At 42.3% G+C, this 19,199-nt stretch overlaps 1 protein-coding gene and 1 long non-coding RNA gene across 8 annotated transcripts; both read right to left on the minus strand.

Annotated features, from left to right (window-relative positions):
* Window positions 1-100: 100 nt before the first annotated feature.
* LOC135269415 (uncharacterized) lies at window positions 101-2,884 on the minus strand. Its single transcript, XR_010337709.1, has 2 exons — window positions 2,171-2,884; window positions 101-509 (listed from the first exon to the last, which is right to left on the minus strand). It is a non-coding gene; the product is annotated as an uncharacterized LOC135269415 (long non-coding RNA).
* Window positions 2,885-2,921: 37 nt separating this feature from the next.
* LOC135269414 (golgin subfamily A member 6-like protein 26) lies at window positions 2,922-17,060 on the minus strand. Of its 7 annotated transcripts, none has more exons than XR_010337708.1 (7): window positions 16,920-17,060; window positions 15,761-15,955; window positions 11,674-11,841; window positions 11,435-11,532; window positions 7,790-7,877; window positions 4,217-4,333; window positions 2,922-3,804 (listed from the first exon to the last, which is right to left on the minus strand). XR_010337708.1 is itself a non-coding variant. In XM_064363299.1 (7 exons), the coding sequence occupies exons 6-7, from the start codon at window positions 4,307-4,309 to the stop codon at window positions 3,751-3,753; spliced, it is 252 nt and encodes an 83-aa protein (XP_064219369.1). In that variant the 5' UTR covers window positions 4,310-4,312; window positions 7,790-7,877; window positions 11,435-11,532; window positions 11,674-11,841; window positions 15,761-15,955; window positions 16,920-17,060; the 3' UTR covers window positions 2,922-3,750. The 7 variants fall into 7 exon arrangements, 3 of the variants coding, with proteins under 3 accessions (XP_064219369.1, XP_064219370.1, XP_064219368.1); XR_010337706.1 differs by having other exon boundaries at window positions 4,196-4,333; XR_010337707.1 differs by having other exon boundaries at window positions 4,175-4,333.
* Window positions 17,061-19,199: the final 2,139 nt, after the last annotated feature.

The raw sequence follows: 19,199 nt of genomic DNA on the forward strand, positions 1-19,199 counted from the left end.
GTTCTCAACATTAAGGAATAAGAATTAGCTTTTTGCAAATGCTCAGCATCACTAATCATTAGGGAAATGCAAATTAAAACCATAATGAGATATCACCTCGTACCTGTTAGAATGGCTTTTATTAAAAAGGTGAATGATAAGTGTTAGAGATAATGCAGAGCAAAGGGCACACACACATTGTGGACAGGTATGTAAATTAGACTCTGGATTCCTAGACAGAAGACACTCACTTTCTTCCGGTGGCAGATCAGATCTTTGCTTCTTTCTCTAAGACCAAAGAACCCTCTGTTGAGTTCAGACATCCTGGCAGGAAAGCCTCTGCTTGAATCATGAGGATTCACTACCCAATACAGGTGAGGTAAGCAGGGGCAGTTCACATCTACATATTTGCAATGGCCCAGGCTGATCTCATGGAAGCAGAAGAATCGCATGAACCCAGGAGGCAGAGGTTGCAGTGAGTCAAGATTGCACAACTGCACTCCAGCCTGGTGAACAGAGCAAGACTCGGTCTAAAATAAATAAATAAATAAATAAATGCGAGCCTGCATCTAAGTAAATAAATGCAAGCCTGCCTCTAAATCATTATACAGATAGGTAAGTAAATAAATAAATGCAAGGCTGCACACTAATACGTAAGTATATAAATAAATGTTGCAAGCCTGCGTCTAAATAAATAAATGAGTAGATGTCAGGCTGCCTCTAAATAATTAGATAGCTAGATAGATAAACACATCAATCCAAGCCTTCCCTAAAATATACAAATAAATAAGGAAATAAATATAAATACAAACATTAGCCAGGCATGGTGGCATGGACCTGTAATCCCAGCTACTCAGGAGGCTGAGACAGGAGAATCACTAGAACCTGGGAGGCAGTGGTTGTAGTGAGCCGAGAATGTGCCACTGGACTCCAGCGTCGGCAACAGAGCAAGACTCCATCTCAAAAAAACCCCAAACTTATCTGGAACCTCTCTCTCTCTTTCTAATAAATCGCTTTGCTGAAAAAAAAAAAAAAAAAAGTCACAAAATCAACTGGTCCTATCATACCTTTCCTCTGCCTTCATTTTCCTGGTACAAAGAAAACATTTTTAAAGCCCAACAATAAATTAGAAAAAAACTGAATAGTAAAAAATAAAAAGTGAAAAACAGTAAAAGGTGCTAAAGAGAAGGCAAAATGAGGAAAAGAAATGAAGAGAATATAAAATGATTCAGAGAGGCATCATACATATGACCAAAAATCAACAGGTAGAAGAAAATGTATTCGTCATGATGGCTATCGGTGGTCTCGGGGTGATATCAGCCATCCAAATTAATATATTTTCTTCAATGATATTAAATAAATATCAGTGCCCTTTTTTTTCTCTCTTTTTTTAAATTGCATTTTAGGCTTTGTGGTACATGTGAAGAACATGTGAAATTGCTGCATAGGTACACACATGGCAGTGTGATTTGCTGCCTTCCTCCCCATCACCTATATCTGGCATTTCTCCCCATGCTATCTCTCCCCAACTCCCCACCCCCTGCTGTCCCTCCCCTATTTCCCCCCAACAGACCACAGTGTGTGATGCTCCCCTTCCTCTGTCTATGTGTTATCAGTGCCCTTTATACCCCGACTTTTCTTTTTTGAGACAGAGTGTCTTTCTGTCGCCAGGCTGGAGCGCAGTGGCACGATCTTGTCTCACTGTAACCTCCGCCTCCTGGGTCCAAGTGATTCTCTTGCCTCAGCCTTCCGAGTAGCTGGTACTACAGGCGCACACTACCGTGCCCTGCGAATTTTTGTTTTTTTCAGTAGAGACAGGGTGTAGCCTTACTTTTATAACAGAACAGCCTTTAACAGGACATGGATCACAAAAGGAAAGGAACATACATTGAGTGCTGACTATATGCAAGGCATTGTTTTAGACACCAAAGCTGTCTTCTCATTTAATCTCTGCAATCGCTGTGTGAAACAGGCACTATTCCTGACTTAAGATTTTGACACTGAGGCGCAAAGCAATCCATAAAACAAATGACAACGTGGGTAGCCCCAGGAATTGTCCTTGTTTTTTATCCCCTGTTCAGTATCATAAGCATCTACACCTCAGGAAGAAGAAAAGGCATAAAAAGAATACAATAGTAAAAGAAATAAAAATTTCAACAAAGAATAAAAGGAAAAATAGCCATTCTCTTACCTCTCTGGATGGGCATGGAACTTCACCAGACTGCTAGAGAGCCATCTCTTTGCTTCTAAGTCCTCACTGAGCTGATTCTGTTCATCCACTAGTCCTTCTAGCATCAGCAGCAACTGAGAAAAGGAGAGAGAAGAAGCAATACACAAATGGAGCAGTGAGACATGAAGCCACAGTTCATCCTGGGAAACCAGAAAATGCATTAGCACGTACTATGACTTAAAAAGCCCGCTATCTTAGTACTTAAGCTTTTGATAGTATTCTACAGTTTTCCCAAGAAGCAAGAAAATGCATTAGCATGTACTATGACTTAAAAAGTCCGCTATCTTAGTACTTAAGCTTTTGATAGTATTGTATAGTTTTCAAATCAATGTCATATTCACTATTTTTTTAATCTTTAAAACCCTGTAAGGTGCAATTCAAACATGGGAGCAAAAAGGAGAAAAAGGAGAGAGAACCTAGAAGCACAGGAAAGCAGCTAAGAGAAAGGAGTAAGAGGGAAACGGGACAGGCAAGAGGGAAACATAAATAATAGGAGTTACCAGTATTCTTCATTCATTCAATAAATATTTATTGAGCACCTTCTATGGGAAAGACTCCGTTCCAGGTTCTAAGGGAAAGCCTACTATCTACTGGAGGAAAAAGACATTCATTAATCATAGAGGTGTGCCATTGTGAGTGTAATAGTGCTATAAAGATAACGAGCTATGATAATGTATAACCAACAAAGAGCTGTTTAAGGTAGAGTTGAAAGCCAGAATGGAATGGGGTGAGTAGTTAGTGAGAGAGATGCTAATGGAGACAGGGAGTACAGGCAAATAAGTCTGTTGCAAAAGAAAGGTTAAACGGGGCTGTAGCTACAAAGAAAGCTGGGGCAAAGGCAGGGGTTTCTTTCTTTTTTTAAACTGGGAGAGATGTGAACATGGTTAAATGCAGATAGAGGAGAAAGATTCAGTTGAGAGGGAGATGACTTATGTATGAGTGTGAGGGATAACTATTGGTATGTGTCCAAAAGAACTGCTGCTCTTTACAGAACCACATGTCAGAAAGAGGCATCTATAGCTGCTATCGATCAAAGTAGGAAACTTTAGAGCAGTTTCCCGATGAAATACCATTTATGAAAAACCAACACCACGGTTTATTTCACAGTAGAAAAACAAGGTTTGTGCCGGGTGTGGTGGTATGCACCTGCAGCTCCAGCTACTCAGGAGGCTGAGGCAGGAAGATGCCTGGAGCCCCAGCGTTTGAGGCTGCAGTGAGCCATGGTCGTACCACTGCGCTCGAGCTTGGGTGACACAGTGAGACTCCATACATACATATATATATATATATATATATAAATGTATGTATATATATATATGTATAAATGTGTGTGTGTGTGTGTGTGTATATATATATATGGGGGGAGAGAGAGAGAGAGAGAGAGAGAGAGAGAGAGAGAGAGAGAGACAGACAGACAGACAGACATTGAGAGAGTGAGTCTATATTCCAATGACTTACCTGTCATCTTTGGTTTCCTGAAATTTCTTGACCCTGGGATTCTACTGAAGCAACTTTTTCCCAAAGAAGTAATACTTTCTGGGTCAGGCGTTCCACAGCTGGTATGTCTTCAGGATAACCAGTTGTATGTGGAGGTCCTAGAAGTAGAAGAGTAAGTGTAAACATGAAAATAGTAATAAAAGCATTATTCAGTTGAGGAGCAGAGGAACAAATGTTCTTCAGACAGTCTGCCTATACTTTCAAGTCAGATACTGATAAGCACTGGGCAAGGGATTCAATGTGTGCATAGCGTCCAAAGATGCCCTACAGGTAATCTGAGATGTGAACATTTCCAATGATCTGTAAAAAGTTTTGAAGGACCTTTATGAGGTCTTCTTTAATCTGTATTTTCCTGGTCAGAGGCTCCATATCAACAGCCTGCACCTGCAGCTCTTCTCCCCGCACCTGCAGCTCTTCTTCCCGCACCTGCAGCTCTTCTCCCCGCACCTGCGGCTCTTCTTCCCGCACCTGCAGCTCTTCTCCCCGCACCTGCAGCTCTTCTTCCCGCACCTGCGGCTCTTCTCCCCGCACCTGCGGCTCTTCTTCCCGCACCTGCAGCTCTTCTTCCCACACCTGCAGCTCTTCTTCTTGCACAGCCATCATGGACTGTAGAGCACAAAATTCCAACTGTGAATAGAGGAAACAATATCTGCCATGTTTACATTTTAACACGGAGGCAAATGCTTTTGCATATCATATCACTATCAGCCAGTAATGCAAGGGAAAACGAGACAAGAATAGGGTTCTACAGGATCAAATAAAAAATCCATGTAGTATGGTAACAAAGGATGTTTTATGGGAAGATGTAATAGTTCTTTTTAATAATGTCTTCCACCTTAACTGGCACCATAAAACACACCAAATTTGTTTAACAAGCTTATTATGTGACTGAAAAAGAATGGTGACCATTAGCAGAAGCAAAAAGAGATGAAGTTTTAATGTAAGTACTTCAGCTAATAGAGGAAAAAATGATAGCATTAGGATATCTCCATTTTTCAACCCTTAATGAATTAATGGATTAGGCATCAAACCACAAAAGCTGCTAACATCACAAGAGATCACCAAACATTACATGCCCCCAGATGGAAGAACATGCCACCACCTCTGAAGGAATCCTGCCAAAAGCTAGCGCTACATGCCCTGAACTTTCAGTGTTCTCAACAGAAAATGACAAATACTTGGTTATGACAAAGTTCATTAAAACTCATCATAGGCTGGGCGCCATGGCTCACACCTGTAATCCCAGAACTTTGGGAAGACCAGGCGGGTGGATCATGAGGTCAGGAGTTCGAGAGCAGCCTGACCCAAATGGTGAAACCGGTCTCTACTAAAAATACAAAGATTAGCCAGGCATGGTGGTGAATGCCAGCAATGCCAGCTACTCAGAAGGCTGAGGCAGGAGAATTGCTTGAACCTGGGAGGTGGAGGTTGCAGTGAGTGGAGATCATGCCATTGCACTCTAGCCTGGGTGACACAGCAAGACTCTGTCTCAAAAAAAAAAAATCATGATAATAACCATATCTGCTAACATTTACTATGTCACCGGCTCTCTAACAAATACTTTGTATAGAGTTAATTCTTTTAACAAACCTAGTGCTCTGCTTCCTGCCTACTTTTCCCACTTTAGTATCTGCCATTTTACTCCTCACTCATGACTCTGTAGGTACACTAGACTTTTTCTGTTCTAGGAACACCAGATGTTCCCTTAACTCAAGGCCTTTACAACTACTACCCCCTTTGCCTGAAATATCTTTCCCAGGGCTGTCTCTTTCTGATCCTCAGGTCCCAGCTTATGTGTCATCTGCTCAGAGAAGCCTTCTTTGGCCACCCTATTTAAGATGGTCTCCATCCATGTTACTTTCTATCATTTCCCTCATATCACTTACTATCATAATTCTATCTATTTGTTTATTGTCTGTATCTCCCCAGTGGAAATTAACTACATAGAGACAGAGACCTTGCGGATTTCATTCACTACCTCATCCCCAGCACAAGCCCAAGCTGAGAGAAGGTTCCCATATAGCTAATGAATGAAGGAGTGAATCCTCACAACAATCCTATGAGATAACTCCTCTTTGATTTAAACATAAGGTGATTTCCACTCTTCAACTTACAGACAAGGTGATTGAGTCTGAGAGAAACTAACTAACTTGTTCAAAAATCACAGGGCTACCTAGTAAGTGGTAAATCTAGAATGTGAACTCAAGGAAGCTGACTCAGAGCCACTAGGCTATCACGTCTTCTCAGCAGATGCCGCGTATTCACACAGTCTTTATGGTAAGGGCAAGTTATTTTACACAAACCCTCTAAAGCTAGTTAGCAATAGTTAAGTATCAGCCCCTCAAAATACCCATTCATAGGCATTAGAATTTCATGATTCTGAAAACAGGACAGAACCAAAAAGTCACATTACTCTGGATTTGGTATATGTGAGAAAAACAGGAAGAGCACGTGGAAACTAAAATACCTGACATGAATAATCAGATAACGGCTAAGGTAGAGCCTCAAAAAGGAAAAGAGACTAGGGGATTTTAAAAACTGGTATTTCTTGAATGCCACACATTCTCATATCCTAAAAACTAACTGAGTCAAAAACATGAGTCTGTTTGTAAGCAGAAATATGGTAATAAAATCAAAAGATAAAATGTTAATTCCATCACAAACACAAACACAGGTTCCATATTATACATCTAGCTATGGCAAAAGGTAGAAAAAAAATCTAAGGAGCTACTTAGACTAGCTAGCTAAAGTTAATTTAGGAAGCCACGACACCGACTGATCTTCTAAAAGAGATGCCAGAGTAACAAACAAGCTTTTAGTTGTAGTCTGTAACTCTGCGCTGTGGTCCTCATATTTCCTCAACATCACAGCTGAATATGCAACCAGCTGTGTATATATTTAGGAAATACATATTTCCTGTCTATATTTAATTCTTCTAACAAACCTAGTGATCTGGTTCCCGCCTGCTTTTCCAACTTGAATATCGGCCATTTTACTCCTCACTCGTGACTCTGTAGGTACATCAGACTTTTTCTGTTCTAGGAACAGAAAAAGAAAATATATATAGGAAAGGCAGGGGGGTGCGAATCTCTAAGGCTGAAAGGCCCCTTCTAAAAGAACTGATGAAACGTCTACGCTCAAGGGAGTTAAAGCATAAGATGGGAAAAATGAATCTTAGGAATTATGTGAAGTCACAAACGACAGGAGTTTGAATCAAAGCTGTGGCATTTATTAGTTACATGACTATTCTCCACTCTCATTCTATAAGAGAAATCAGTGTTTCAGCTTCTTGTTCTATAATAATGGGGCCGACACCATTTACTTCATGTAGAGTTGTAAGCATTCGTGCTAATTTAAATACCTAGCACAGTACATTGCATATGAATACTCAATAAACATTGACTATATCGAAGTTCCTCGTTTCATGTTTATAAAACTAATTTCATGGGTCTAATGTCATAACTCTAAGCAGCAATCACACAATACTTCCTATTTACACTAGTTATTTACTATTATTATTATTTTTGGAGGTGGAGTTTTGCTTCTTTCCTAGGCTGGAGTCTGATGGCACGATCTCAGCTCACTGCAACCTCTGCCTCCCAGGTTCAAGTGATTCTCCTGCCTAAGCCTCCCGAGTAGCTGGGATTACAAGCACCCGAAATCATACCCGGCTAATTTTTGTATTTTTAGTAGAGATGGGATTTCGCCATATTGGCCAGGCTGGTCTCCAACTCCTGACCTCAAGTGATCAGCCTGCCTCAGCCTCCCAAAGTGCCAGGATTACAGGCGTGAGCCACCACACCCGGCCTTTACAGTTGTTTTATTCCAATTAGCAATGGGGAGTGAGAGTTGTGTTTTTCCAGCACTTAGTAAGTTTTAATGGTCCCAATATAAAAACAGGAGCATCTTGTTGAGATAATGTATATAAAAAATAACTTATATTTTTCCCCAAAAAGAAAAAAGTCATACCTGGCATTTGGACTCAGATATTCTACTTGGAGAATTATACGCTTTTGAATATAAACTATTTTGAAAGAAAAAATCATAGGGATTTTAAAATTAAGACTTGACTAGAAAACTCACCTGACTTTCTCTTTTTTAGCCATGAGTTCAAGTTCCTCTTTGGCATTACTCAGTTCTTTTTCCAGCCCTGCCACTGTGTTCAGGTCTCCTAAAATGAAAATAGAGTGCTAGTTTTAATTGCTATGAACATAATGTGATATCAGCTGCCTCCTTTGAGGAATTTACTGAGGACACATTCCAATAATAAGAAAAAAATAAAACGTACATGCAGGTTGTTCTTTGTAGCATTATTTCTAAGAGCTAAATACCACAGTCATCCTGCATTCTATAAAGAAAAGACTGAATAAAGTATAGTATATTCACAGATGGAACTATATACTGATGTAAAAAAGGAATAAGGACGATCTTTTATCAACTTATATGGAGTCATTTAGAAATCCTGAGACTATGTTAACGAAAACAAGCTACATGCTTAAGAATACATCTAAGGTAGTAGGTTTTAGATTAGGAAAAGGGGGAATAAGAATATACATATATACATTACATAGACACAGATGATTCATTTGCCGATTTTTGCAAAAAGATACACAGAAAGAATAACCCAGAAATGAAACTGATTACCTTCAGGAGATGAGTGGCAACAGGAGAGAGGGGATAGGGAAAGAGATGGGACATCTGAGTATATCATTTTATATACTGGATTTTGAACTGTGTTAATGTTTAATTCTTAATATGGAAGTCAGCTTGTCAATTAATGGGAGATAAAAAACCTAAAATTCAATCCTAATATAAACAAATGAATCTATATAGGAAACAGATAATAAAACCACCCAGAAGATAAAACAAATTAATCCAAATATTTTTCAACTCACTAACTGAACACCGTCAGTGCAAAATACCCTAAGGATAAAAAGAATTACAAAAATACCTTAAGGATAAAAAGAATTACAAAAAAAAGGTAAACATTACAGAATACATTTACTGTTGATAGTGGTATTTATGTAGTAATTCTGAAACTACTTTTGCATAGTATACTGTTCTGCAAATGTGTAAATATTTTGAAATATAGTGACGTTATAAGTAACCAGGGCTTTCAAGGAGATACAAATATGAAATGAAGGAAAAAAGAACCTATATTGTTAAATTAGAATGACAGAAGTCAGTATCAAATCTTCATATGTACACAAATACATACATACATACTTAAAAATATTCACTGCTACCTCTGCTCACTTAAAAGGGCCTAGAAGCAAAAGGTATTCATGTGGCAATGAAGACATCTTGTGCCCAGATCACAGTTTGTCAATGCCATTACCCACCAAAAGGAACCAGGGAGCTCTTTAGGATAACGGCTCATTCTGGGACTGAGGCAGGTAAAGTAAAAGGTAATCATAGAACGTCTTATTGTGCCAGAAACTATGAAAGGACAAAAAACAAAGAAATCAAAAACACTGAAGGGGATATGGCAAAGGGTCAGAGAAACAGCTCAATGAGGTTCCCACTGACCGAATCTGGGTTAATTTGAGGAGTAAAGGAAATAATGACCGAAATCAGTAATATAATGATTTTTGAAAATCCATATTGATAAAAACAAATGGAGTACAGAGATAGGGAAAGGACAGCTCTTCTTTATAAAATAATATCCACAAAGAAATAAAGAAGAAATTTTACAAACAGAAAATCTTAATTTTTTTTTTTTTTTTTTGAGACTGAGTCTCATTCTCTCACCAAGGCTGGTGTGCAGTGGGGCGATCTTTCTGCCACCCAGATTCAAGCGGTTCTCCTGCCTCAGCCTCCTGCGTAGCTGGGATTACAGGCATGTGCCACCGTGTTCGACTAATTTTTGTATTTTTCGTAGAGACGGAATTTCATCATATTGGCCTCGAACTCCTGAGCTCAAGTAATCTACTCTCCTGGGCCTCCCAAAGTGCTGGGATTAAAAGCATGAGCCACCGTGCCCAGCCCTGAAACATCACTATTTTTAAGCTACCAATGTAAGAGTTGGTTCAAGCAAGGCTCAAACGATACTACAGCCACTGAGTGAATGATTGTTGGAAAACAACTGTCGACATCTGAAATTCAGCCAGCAGATGACTTACATATAAAGAGGAAAATGCACCTTTTACAGTGGAGGGATTTGGCAGCTACAACCTTAACCAAATGACTAAATTTCGTATCACCAAGGATGATACAAACTGATTATCATGCACTGATGTGATGCACTAAGAAAGATGTCATCCAGGCTCACACCTGTAATCCCAGCACTTTGGGAGGCTGAGGCAGGTGGATCATTTGAGGCTAGGAGTTCTAGACCAGCCTGGCCAACACAGTGAAACCCCATCTCTAAAAAAACAAAACAAAACAAAACAAACAAACTAGCCAAGCATGGTGACGCATGCCTGTAGTTCTAGCTCCACTTTGGGAGGCTGAGGTGGGAAGATCGCTTGAACCCGGGAAGCAGAGGCTGCAGTGAGCTGAGATGGCGCCACTGCAATCCAGCCTGGGCAATGACAGATTTTGTCTCAGAAAAAAAAGAGAAGAAAAGAAACAGGGTGGGGAGGGGAGGGGAGGGGAAGGGATAATTCATCCATATGGTATTCCTGCCAAAAATGTTTAACTGGAATCTAACCACAAGAAAACAATAATGGCTAAATTGAGGAATATTCACAGTCCTGAATTCTTCAAAAATGCCAGTCTCACTAAAAAATAAAAGCTAAACAACTGTTCTAGATTAGAGACTAAGAGACGTGACAACTAAGCACAATGCATAAGCCCTGGGTTCTAGGGAACCAAGGTAGCTATACAGAACATTATTGGGACAACAGGAACTCTGAATGTGGACTGCGTATTAGATACTAAGCCTATATCAAGGTTAAATTTTCTGAGTATGATAATTATATTGTAGCTATGTAGGAGAATGACCTTGTTCTTAGGAAATACTGATGTATGCAGCATAAAGTGTCATGATTTCTGTAAGAAATTCTCCAATGGTTCAGAAAACACATTACATCCACATATATGTGTGTGTACATACAAAGAAATAAGGCAAATGTGGCAGAACGTTAATAACTGGTCTGAATAAAAATGTATATGAGTCTTCACTATACTATTCTTGCCCTTTTCTGTAGGTTTGAAATTTCCAAAATACAAAATTTAGAGAAAAGTACACTTTTTAAAAAAGGCAAATAAAGAATAAATAAAACAAATCCAACATTATTTTACTCTTTGATTAGTATAAAGTTTCCAAATTAGAGAATGACTACTCATAAGACTTTTCGAAACCATCCCCTGAATGGGGCTAGGCTTGGCAAATAACTCAATGTACACTGCCTACCCTACCTAACAGTTTCATGTAGGTGATGTCAAGTCACAGCGAGTGGCCCCAGACTTGAAAGATACCCGGGAAAAGCTGTCAGCACATGGCCTTGCTGTGCAGGATTGGAACCACTACCTCCTGCATTTCTGAATCCCTGCAAAACTATCTGAAAAGGAGAATAAGGACAGACTTTCTCTGGGCCAAACTGTGACCCCAAAGCAATAACCTCAACTCAACATAAGGTAAGGACAGTTCTTCAGCCTTTCAGAGGAATTCCAAACTTATTTTTCCCATTAAGGTAGGAACAGAAAAAGAGTCTTAGCCAAACCTATTAATACAAAGATTAACAGAAAACAAAATCCCTGAATGAAATGAAATTTCATACTCACCTAATGCCGATCTGGGTATGCTGGCATCTTCTTTGGCAGTCAAAAAAGTACTATCATCTATGGAAGGTATCTGCACTGGACTCTAAAAAACTGGGGGACTTAGGAAGATGAAGGAACTATGATCACAATGACAGCATTGAGAATATTCTCACAATTTCGTATTAAAATTATCAAACTTACACCTCAAATGTAAAAAGGAAACACATTCAGCATGAATTATCTAAGTCTATACTTCTTACTTGATCAGTCTGTTCTCCAAGAGGGGGGCCAAAGGAGGAAACTTCAGCTCGTGGGTTAGAGATGGGTGCTTGGGACATCATGGAGTCTCTTCCTCCCAAATACTGGCGCAGGGCCTGTAATTCTGAATTTCTTTCCATTAAGGCTTCCATCATCTTCTCTGCAGCAACCTAGTAAGAGAAAATCACAAATAACATTAGAAAGATATTCTAGTAGGGCCGGGCGTGGTGGCTCATGCCTGTAATCCCAGCACTTTGGGAGGACGAGGCGGGTGGATCACGAGGTCAAGAGATCGAGACCATCCTGGTCAACAAGGTGAAACCCTGTCTCTACTAAAAATACAAAAAATTAGCTGGGCATGGTGGCGCATGCCTGTAGTCCCAGCTACTCGGGAGGCTGAGGCAGGAGAATTGCCTGAACCCAGGAGGCGGAGGTTGCAGTGAGCCGAGATCGCGCCATTGCACTCCAGCCTGGGTAACAAGAGCAAAACTCAGTCTCCAAAAAAACAAAAAAAAAAGATATTCTAGTAAAACAAAATTTTTGTTCTGCTATTATTTCTCTTTTCTTTTTCTTTTTTTTTTTTTTTTTATAAAGATGAGGTTTCACCATGATGGCCAGGCTGGTCTTCAACTCTTGACCTCAGGTGATTCACCCACCTCGGCCTCCCAAAGTGCTAGAATGAGCCACCCCGCCCGGCCCTGGTATTACTTCTTCAAAGTCAATCATTTGTAAACAACAAGCAAACAAACAAACAAAACAGTGGGTTCTTAGGAAATCGTTTCCCTGCTTTCAGTTTACAGGGAAAAACCCAGTTAAAGTGAATGGAAAAAAAGTCTCACAGGCAGAACATTGGAGAAAAAACTGAATTTAACACATTTGTAACAGATAAGAAAAAGAGAATCTGAAATAGGTTCTGCTAGAACTCTCAGGCTTAGGTGTTAAGATTCTGGAATTAAGATAACAGTTGTCTTTATTCTTGGACAGCTGTTTCTTCGGACTGGATTGCTCTTCAAACATTTGTGTGGTTTGCTCCCTTCAGGTCTTTGCCAAGTGACACCTTATCAGGTTGGCCTTCCCTGCACATCCTAACCACAAAAGCAATCTCACTGGCCAAAGGGTAAAAGCTTTCAGGTACAAGATGAATATGTTTTGGGAATCTAATGTATCGCATGGTGACTTTAGTTAATAATACTGCATTATTTACTTGAGTGAGTCATTCTATGTTATTTACTTGAAATTTGCTAAGAGAGTAGATCTTTAGTGTCCTCACCACACATGCATAAAATGCGTAGTGACGGACGTGTTAATTTGATGGTGGTAATCATTTCACAATGTATACGTATATCAAAACATCATGTTGCACACCTTGAATATAGACAGTATTTGCAATTATACCTCAATAAAGCTGGGAAATAAAACTTTAAAGAACCCAGCAATCTCTTCTCTATCCCCAATATCCCTTACTGTGCTGAATTTTTTTTTTCAATGCACTTATCTGATATACAGCTCTTTTTTTTTTTTTTGACGGAGTCTCACTGTGTTGTCAGGCGCCAGGCTGGAGTGCAGTGGCACAATCTCGGCTCACTGCAACCTCCGCCTCCTGGGTTCAAGCAATCCTCTTGCCTCAGCTTCCCAAGTAGCTGGGACTACAGGCGCGCGCCACCATGCCCAGCTAGTTTTTTTTTGTATTTTTACTAGAGACGGGGTTTCACCATGTTGACCAGGATGATCTCGATCTCTTGACCTCGTGATCTGCCCGCCTCAGCCTCCCAAAGTCCTGGGATTACAGGCTTCAGTCACTGCGCCCGGCCCTAAAGGCATCTTGGTGCTGAATCTCAAGCACCCGGTACGGTGTCTGGCACATCATAGGCACTCACTACACATTTACTGAATGAGGCAATTACACACATAAACATTTTCATCAGACCACATGATCAGGGGAATCTCAATCTCAAAATCACCAAACTCAGTTTCATTTCAAATCCCAGTTTTCTAAGACAGATAATGACACAATAAGGGAAAGATCTAGAACTTTTGTAACTATTAATGCACAGAAAGTCTGCATTTAAACAGAAAATCTGGAAATAATAAATTTATATTAAAATTACTGAGGGTAGAAGATGAAGAATCGTAACACCAACTGTCTCTGAGGAACAGTACTACTGTTTTAAGTGAGAAGCTGAGCTCTTGTCACCATTTCAAAGAGAAATACGAGAAAAAACACTGCCATTTTTCAGTAAGTAAAATTTGGGCTCTTGGGAGATGTCGATGGAACCATTTTAGAGGTATCCGTGTATTATCAAAGTATCTTAATAAAAGTATCTGTGAAAACTGTGGGGAAAAAACATAATAAATAACATACAAGATATATACTGCGCCCCATCTGCCTTGGCACTCCTTTTCTAGCAGTATTTAAGAGTTTTTAGCAGTGCTCCTCCAATGCAGTCCATGAGCCAGCAGCATCACGATCACCTGGAAACTTGTTAGAAATGCAAATTCTTAAGTCCCACCTATACCTCCTAATTTCTATCTCTGAAGTTGAGCTCCACAATCTACGTCTTGAAAAAGCTATTCAGGTGATTTCTTTTGCATGTCAAATTACACGAGCAGATCTAGAAGAATACAACCATTAATCTTCTTGAGTTGAAAAATCTCCTGTAAGTTCTATCATCTTCATTATTCGATTACCCACAGGGCATAATTTTTTTTCTGAGGTATAATAAAGACTAATTCTACCAAATCACGAACAGGTTAAAAAGAAAACTTAAAGATGCTAGCCTCTTGCCAGACTTAAATAATTTAGAATAATTTTGTTAGGTCTATTTGAGGAACAATATCTGAAGCACACAGCAGGACTTTTCTAACAAGATGTGTATTTACTTCAGTGGGGCTAACAACCAGAGGAGTGGAGTATAATCCCTTTACAAGATAAGGAAAAGTAAGAAAATATTATGGAGTGAAATAACATAGGCAAGAAAGAATCTGCCTTCCTCTAAAAACTGACTAGGGGGATTCTGAGCTACTGGTCTTTGAAACGCAGCACAAGTCAACTAAGAGTCTTTACATTTGAGGAGAAAACACATAGAAATGAGAAAAGTTAAGAATTTACCCCTGGCCAGGGCTTGGTGGCTCACGCCTGTAATCTCAGCACTTTGGGAGGCCGAGGTGGGTGGATCACTTGAGGCCAGGAACTGGAAACCAGCATGGCCAAATGGTGAAACCTCATCTCTACTGAAAACACAAAAATTAGCTGGGCATGGTGGTGCATGCCTGTAATCCCACCTATTTGGGAGGCTGAGGCAGGAGAATCGATTGAACCCGGGAGGCCCAGGTTGCAGTGAGCTGAGATCACGCCACTGCACTCCAGCTGGGATGACAGAGGGAGATGCCACCTCAAAACCAAAAAAATTTACTTCTGAAATACTGTGAAAGTAGTATACCCCATACTGTAATGAGATTATTCATTCTCTCATCATGACCTTGGAAAAATGCAATCTTTTTTTCCTCTTAAGATAACTCAGATTTAACAAAAGCTAAGAATAAACATGTTGAGTGTAAGTTTTCCCATAACTTCGCTGAAAATGCAAAGTTATCACTCTAGTCTTAATAATTTAGAATCAAAATCAAAACACTCCACAACCCCTACTCCTTTCTCTCAAAATGATCAGATTATTAGGGAAAAGAAAACGTATGTAATGAAGCTAACGGATACATGTATTGTTTAGGCAGCCTTCCAAATGTAAAATTTGCAAAACAATTTTTCATACTTTGATGATCAATATAAAACTGTGGTCTAAGGCCAGGCACAGTGGCTCACACCTACAATTCCAGCACTTTGGGAAGCTAAGGCAGGATGACTGCTTGAGCCCAGGACTTCAAGACCAGCCTGCATAAACAGAGACCCCCATCTCTAAATAGATAAGTAAAGAAATAAAACTGTGGCCTAGAAAATAAATTGAAGGAAAGAAACTAACAGAGTTGACCGTAAAATATATAAACATACACACATCTACAGTCTGCAAATGCTTCCTATTTGCAGACTATAAATGCACTATGTGATACTTTTCTGCTAAGCACATTAGTCCTTACTTGGCTTTCCTGCTCCCTGGAGTTCACAGACTGAAGCAGGCCTTGAATCTCCATTTCATGTTCCACCACTTGCTCGTTTCAATCACTCAGAAGGTTCTGCAGCATCCTTTCCTTTCGCTGTAGACGCTGGCACAGCTCCTCCGCTACCTCACTCCGCCCTGGTCCAAGTTTGCAGAGCAATGTTGCACTGAGGTCCTAATACAGAAGGGACACTGTAAGTTTCTGGGGGAAAGAACCGCCTCTAGTAAATAGCAAAGGGCTTAAAAGACTCTATCACAGAAGGAGGAGCTGTGAGATTCTTGAAAATAAGTATCATGTTTTATTCATTTTTGTTTTACCAGGCCCAGAACACAGAAGTCTCTAAATACATGTCCCAGGAATGAACACTAACAATAGAGAAAACTATCTCTAGTGGCCACTTACGTACCTATTGCGTTCTGAAATAAGTCTTTATCCTATTTGTTCAGGGCATGTAACAATTAATGTTAGATGAGGATAAATGGTCACTCAGTTCATTTACTTATTTTCTCCCCAGTGTAACCTTAGAGAGGGAAGCACAAAACGATAAGCTGAAAGGAATACTAAACACTGTATTTGCTATCATAGTGATGGTTTCAATTTCTGCACTACCCAAAGGTACACGGTGAAGGAAACGGAGGAGCCATACTGCCTAGGTTACTGGATCTGCTACTTATTAGCTATGTTAGCTTGGACAGGGTACTTAGCTTCAGAAGGCTGTCTCCTCCTCTATAAAACAGGGATAATAGTATGTGCCTCATGGACCTGTGTGTAGAAAACACAATATAATACTTGCACCCTGGCAATGTTTCAGTAAAAGTAAGAGAGAGCGAGAGAGAAGGACAGAGAAAATGTGTATTTATGTATGAACAAGAATTGGAAATAAATCAGAAGTATGTGAACAGAAACCAATATTCACTGGCTCGCCTCACAAAGTTCATATCACAAAAGAAAGTAGAAATGCTAAAGTCTCTCCCTTTCGAATCTACAATGATGGAACTAATGACCGCTATTTTTGGTTTTCTCCCCGTATATAAAGCAGAATCCCCGGTTTTCAGAAAACGATGGAACGGGGTCCTGCTGCAGGCTTCGAATACAAGTGGGAGAGGAACACCAAGTCAGAGAGAGGTTTTGCTCTTACCTGCATAGTAGCTTCATGGGAGGAGAGCAGTCTCTGGAAGTCGTGATCTCGCTCTCTCACAGCAAGACCAAACCGACGCAGTTCTTTTTCTTTCTCTTCCAGAGCAAAGAATTTTTCATCTATAGACCACTGCAAGGAAAAGAAGACGCGTCCCATGCGCCAATGGCATCGGCGGCGTCCCAGGCGCGGATGGCATCGGCGGCGTGTCGGGAGTGTCGGCGGCACGGTCTGCTGGTCGGGGGCATCCACGGCGCGGTCAGCTGTTCGGCGCCGTCCCAGGCGCTGACAGCGTCAGTGGCGGCGGAGGGGGCGGCGCGTCGGAGGCGTCAGCGGCGTCGGCGGAGTCCAGGTCTGCGCCTTCCGTGCGTCGGGGGTGTCGGCGGCGAGGTCGGCGCGTCAGGGGCGTCCGCGGCTGGACGTCGGCGTCCGAGGCGCGTTGGAGGCGTCCGCGGCATGGTCGGCGTCAGCTGCATCTGCGGCCTGTCGGGGACGTCTGCGACGCGGTCGGCGGCGTCCGCGGGGTCTGCGGTGCGATGGCGGCGTCCCAGGCGCCGATTGCATCGGCGGCGCGGTCTGCTGGTCGGGGGCATCCACGGCGCGGTCAGCTGTTCCGCGCCGTCCCAGGCGCTGACAGCGTCAGTGGCGGTGGCGGCGCGGTCGGCGCGTCGGGGGCGTCGGCCGCATGGTCGGCGGCGGCGGAGTCCAGGTCTGCAGCTTCCGTGCGTCGGGGGAGTCGGCGGCGAGGTCGGCGCGTCAGGGGCGTCCGCGACTGGATGTCGGCGTCCGAGGCGTGTCGGCGGTGACTGGGCGTTAGCGACGCGGTAGGCGCGGCCGCGCATCGGTGGCGCGCTGAGTTAAGGTTTACCGGGACGTCCACGCAGCGTTTCCGAGGTGAATGCCGCGGCGGGACGGCCGCCGGGATCTGCACTGAAACTTAAAGGTTTAGTAGGAAGTCAAGGTTTACGGGGAAGTCCACCCAGCCTTTCCGAGGTGAGGGCGCCGCGCCAAGCCGTGAGAGCGGGGAGTCCGGGACTCGCGGCGCACAGCTGGGTCGATGTGCGCGCGGGGGGCCTCCACAACTTTTGCTGTGCCAGCGGGGCGGGCGCACCGGGCACCCCGAGCGCTTAAGTTTCCTGAATTGGATTCCTCGCCTGCCGCTGCCGGCCGCAGCCCTGCTCTCGTGGGTTCTGGGGTTTCAAGAAACTCGCGTGCGGGTCTTCTGTGGCATCCCAGGGGGTGGAGGGATGGAGCAGCTTCGGGGCCACATCCTCCTAGATCTGGTGGAGGACATTGACCCTTTGCCCCACCTTCAAGGCCAAAAATCGGTTCCCTCTGGGGACCTGAGGGGCGAGAGATCTCAAGCCCCAAATGTGGAAAGTTGGGGTCTTGATTGGCCTCCAGGATTCCGCACCTTGCGCTGTCTCCAGCCTGGTGGTGGGCAAGCCAGGTGTGCCAGATCCAGGATGCCCTAGGGCAGCGTTTGTAGCCGTCGCTGAATCGCCTCAGGATTAGCAGGGCAAGCCTCAAATTAACTGCAGCATTTCCAATAGGTTGGATTGTGGTGCTGCTGTTTGCGCTCCAAAGAGTTGCTGTGGTTTCCCTGTGTCTGTCTGTCTGCCTTGGGAGCTTCTCAGATTATCTCGTTTGGCATCCTCTCAAAGAAGAGTGAAGCAAGACTTTTGGAATGCTTTCCTCGCTTTCCTTCTGTCTTTTGCTGGTAAAGCTGCTTTCAAAAGGAAATCTTTTCTTGCAGTGCTGTCTTTTCTTTGACTCCCAGTGCTTGACGAAGTTAAAGAAAAGTAATCTGCTGGTAGTTTTCTTTTTTTTTTTTTTTGAGACGGAGTTTCGCTCTCGTTACCCAGGCTGGAGTGCAATGGCACGATGTCGGCTCACCGCAACCTCCACCTCCTGGGTTCAAGTAATTCTCCTGCCTCAGCCTCCCGAGTAGCTGGGACTACAGGCGTGCGCCACCATGCCCAGCTAATTTTTGTATATTTTAGTAGAGACGGGGTTTCACCTTGTTGACCAGGATGGTCTCGATCTCTTGACGTCGTGGTCCACCCGCCTCGGCCTCCCAAAGTGCTGGGATGATAGGCGTGAGCCACCGCGCCCGGCCTGTTAGTTTTTAATCTTTGTTCTGAGCTGTTACGTGTTAGTAGCTTTCTTTTGTTTTTAAATTTTATTGGTAAAATTTCACCTGTGAACCAGAAGCTCGTTTTTTCTCTTCTAAAATGCTAGCTTTAAGATTTCTGAGAACTTTGTGTCAAAGAAATCTTGGAA

The sequence above is a fragment of the Aotus nancymaae genome, unplaced genomic scaffold, assembly GCF_030222135.1.
Source record: "Aotus nancymaae isolate 86718 unplaced genomic scaffold, 86718_ANA_hifiasm-v0.15.2.pri h1tg000053l, whole genome shotgun sequence".
Classification (NCBI taxonomy): Eukaryota; Metazoa; Chordata; class Mammalia; order Primates; family Aotidae; genus Aotus; species Aotus nancymaae.

Bases quoted from the DNA above. Each gene is read 5' to 3' on its own strand.
- LOC135269414 (XM_064363299.1), bottom strand. From the start codon at position 4,309: ATGATGGCTGTGCAAGAAGAAGAGCTGCAGGTGTGGGAAGAAGAGCTG. The intron at 3,805-4,111 runs GTGCGGGGAGAA...TTCTACTTCTAG, and splicing joins TGCGGGAAGAAGAGCTGCAG to GACCTCCACATACAACTGGT.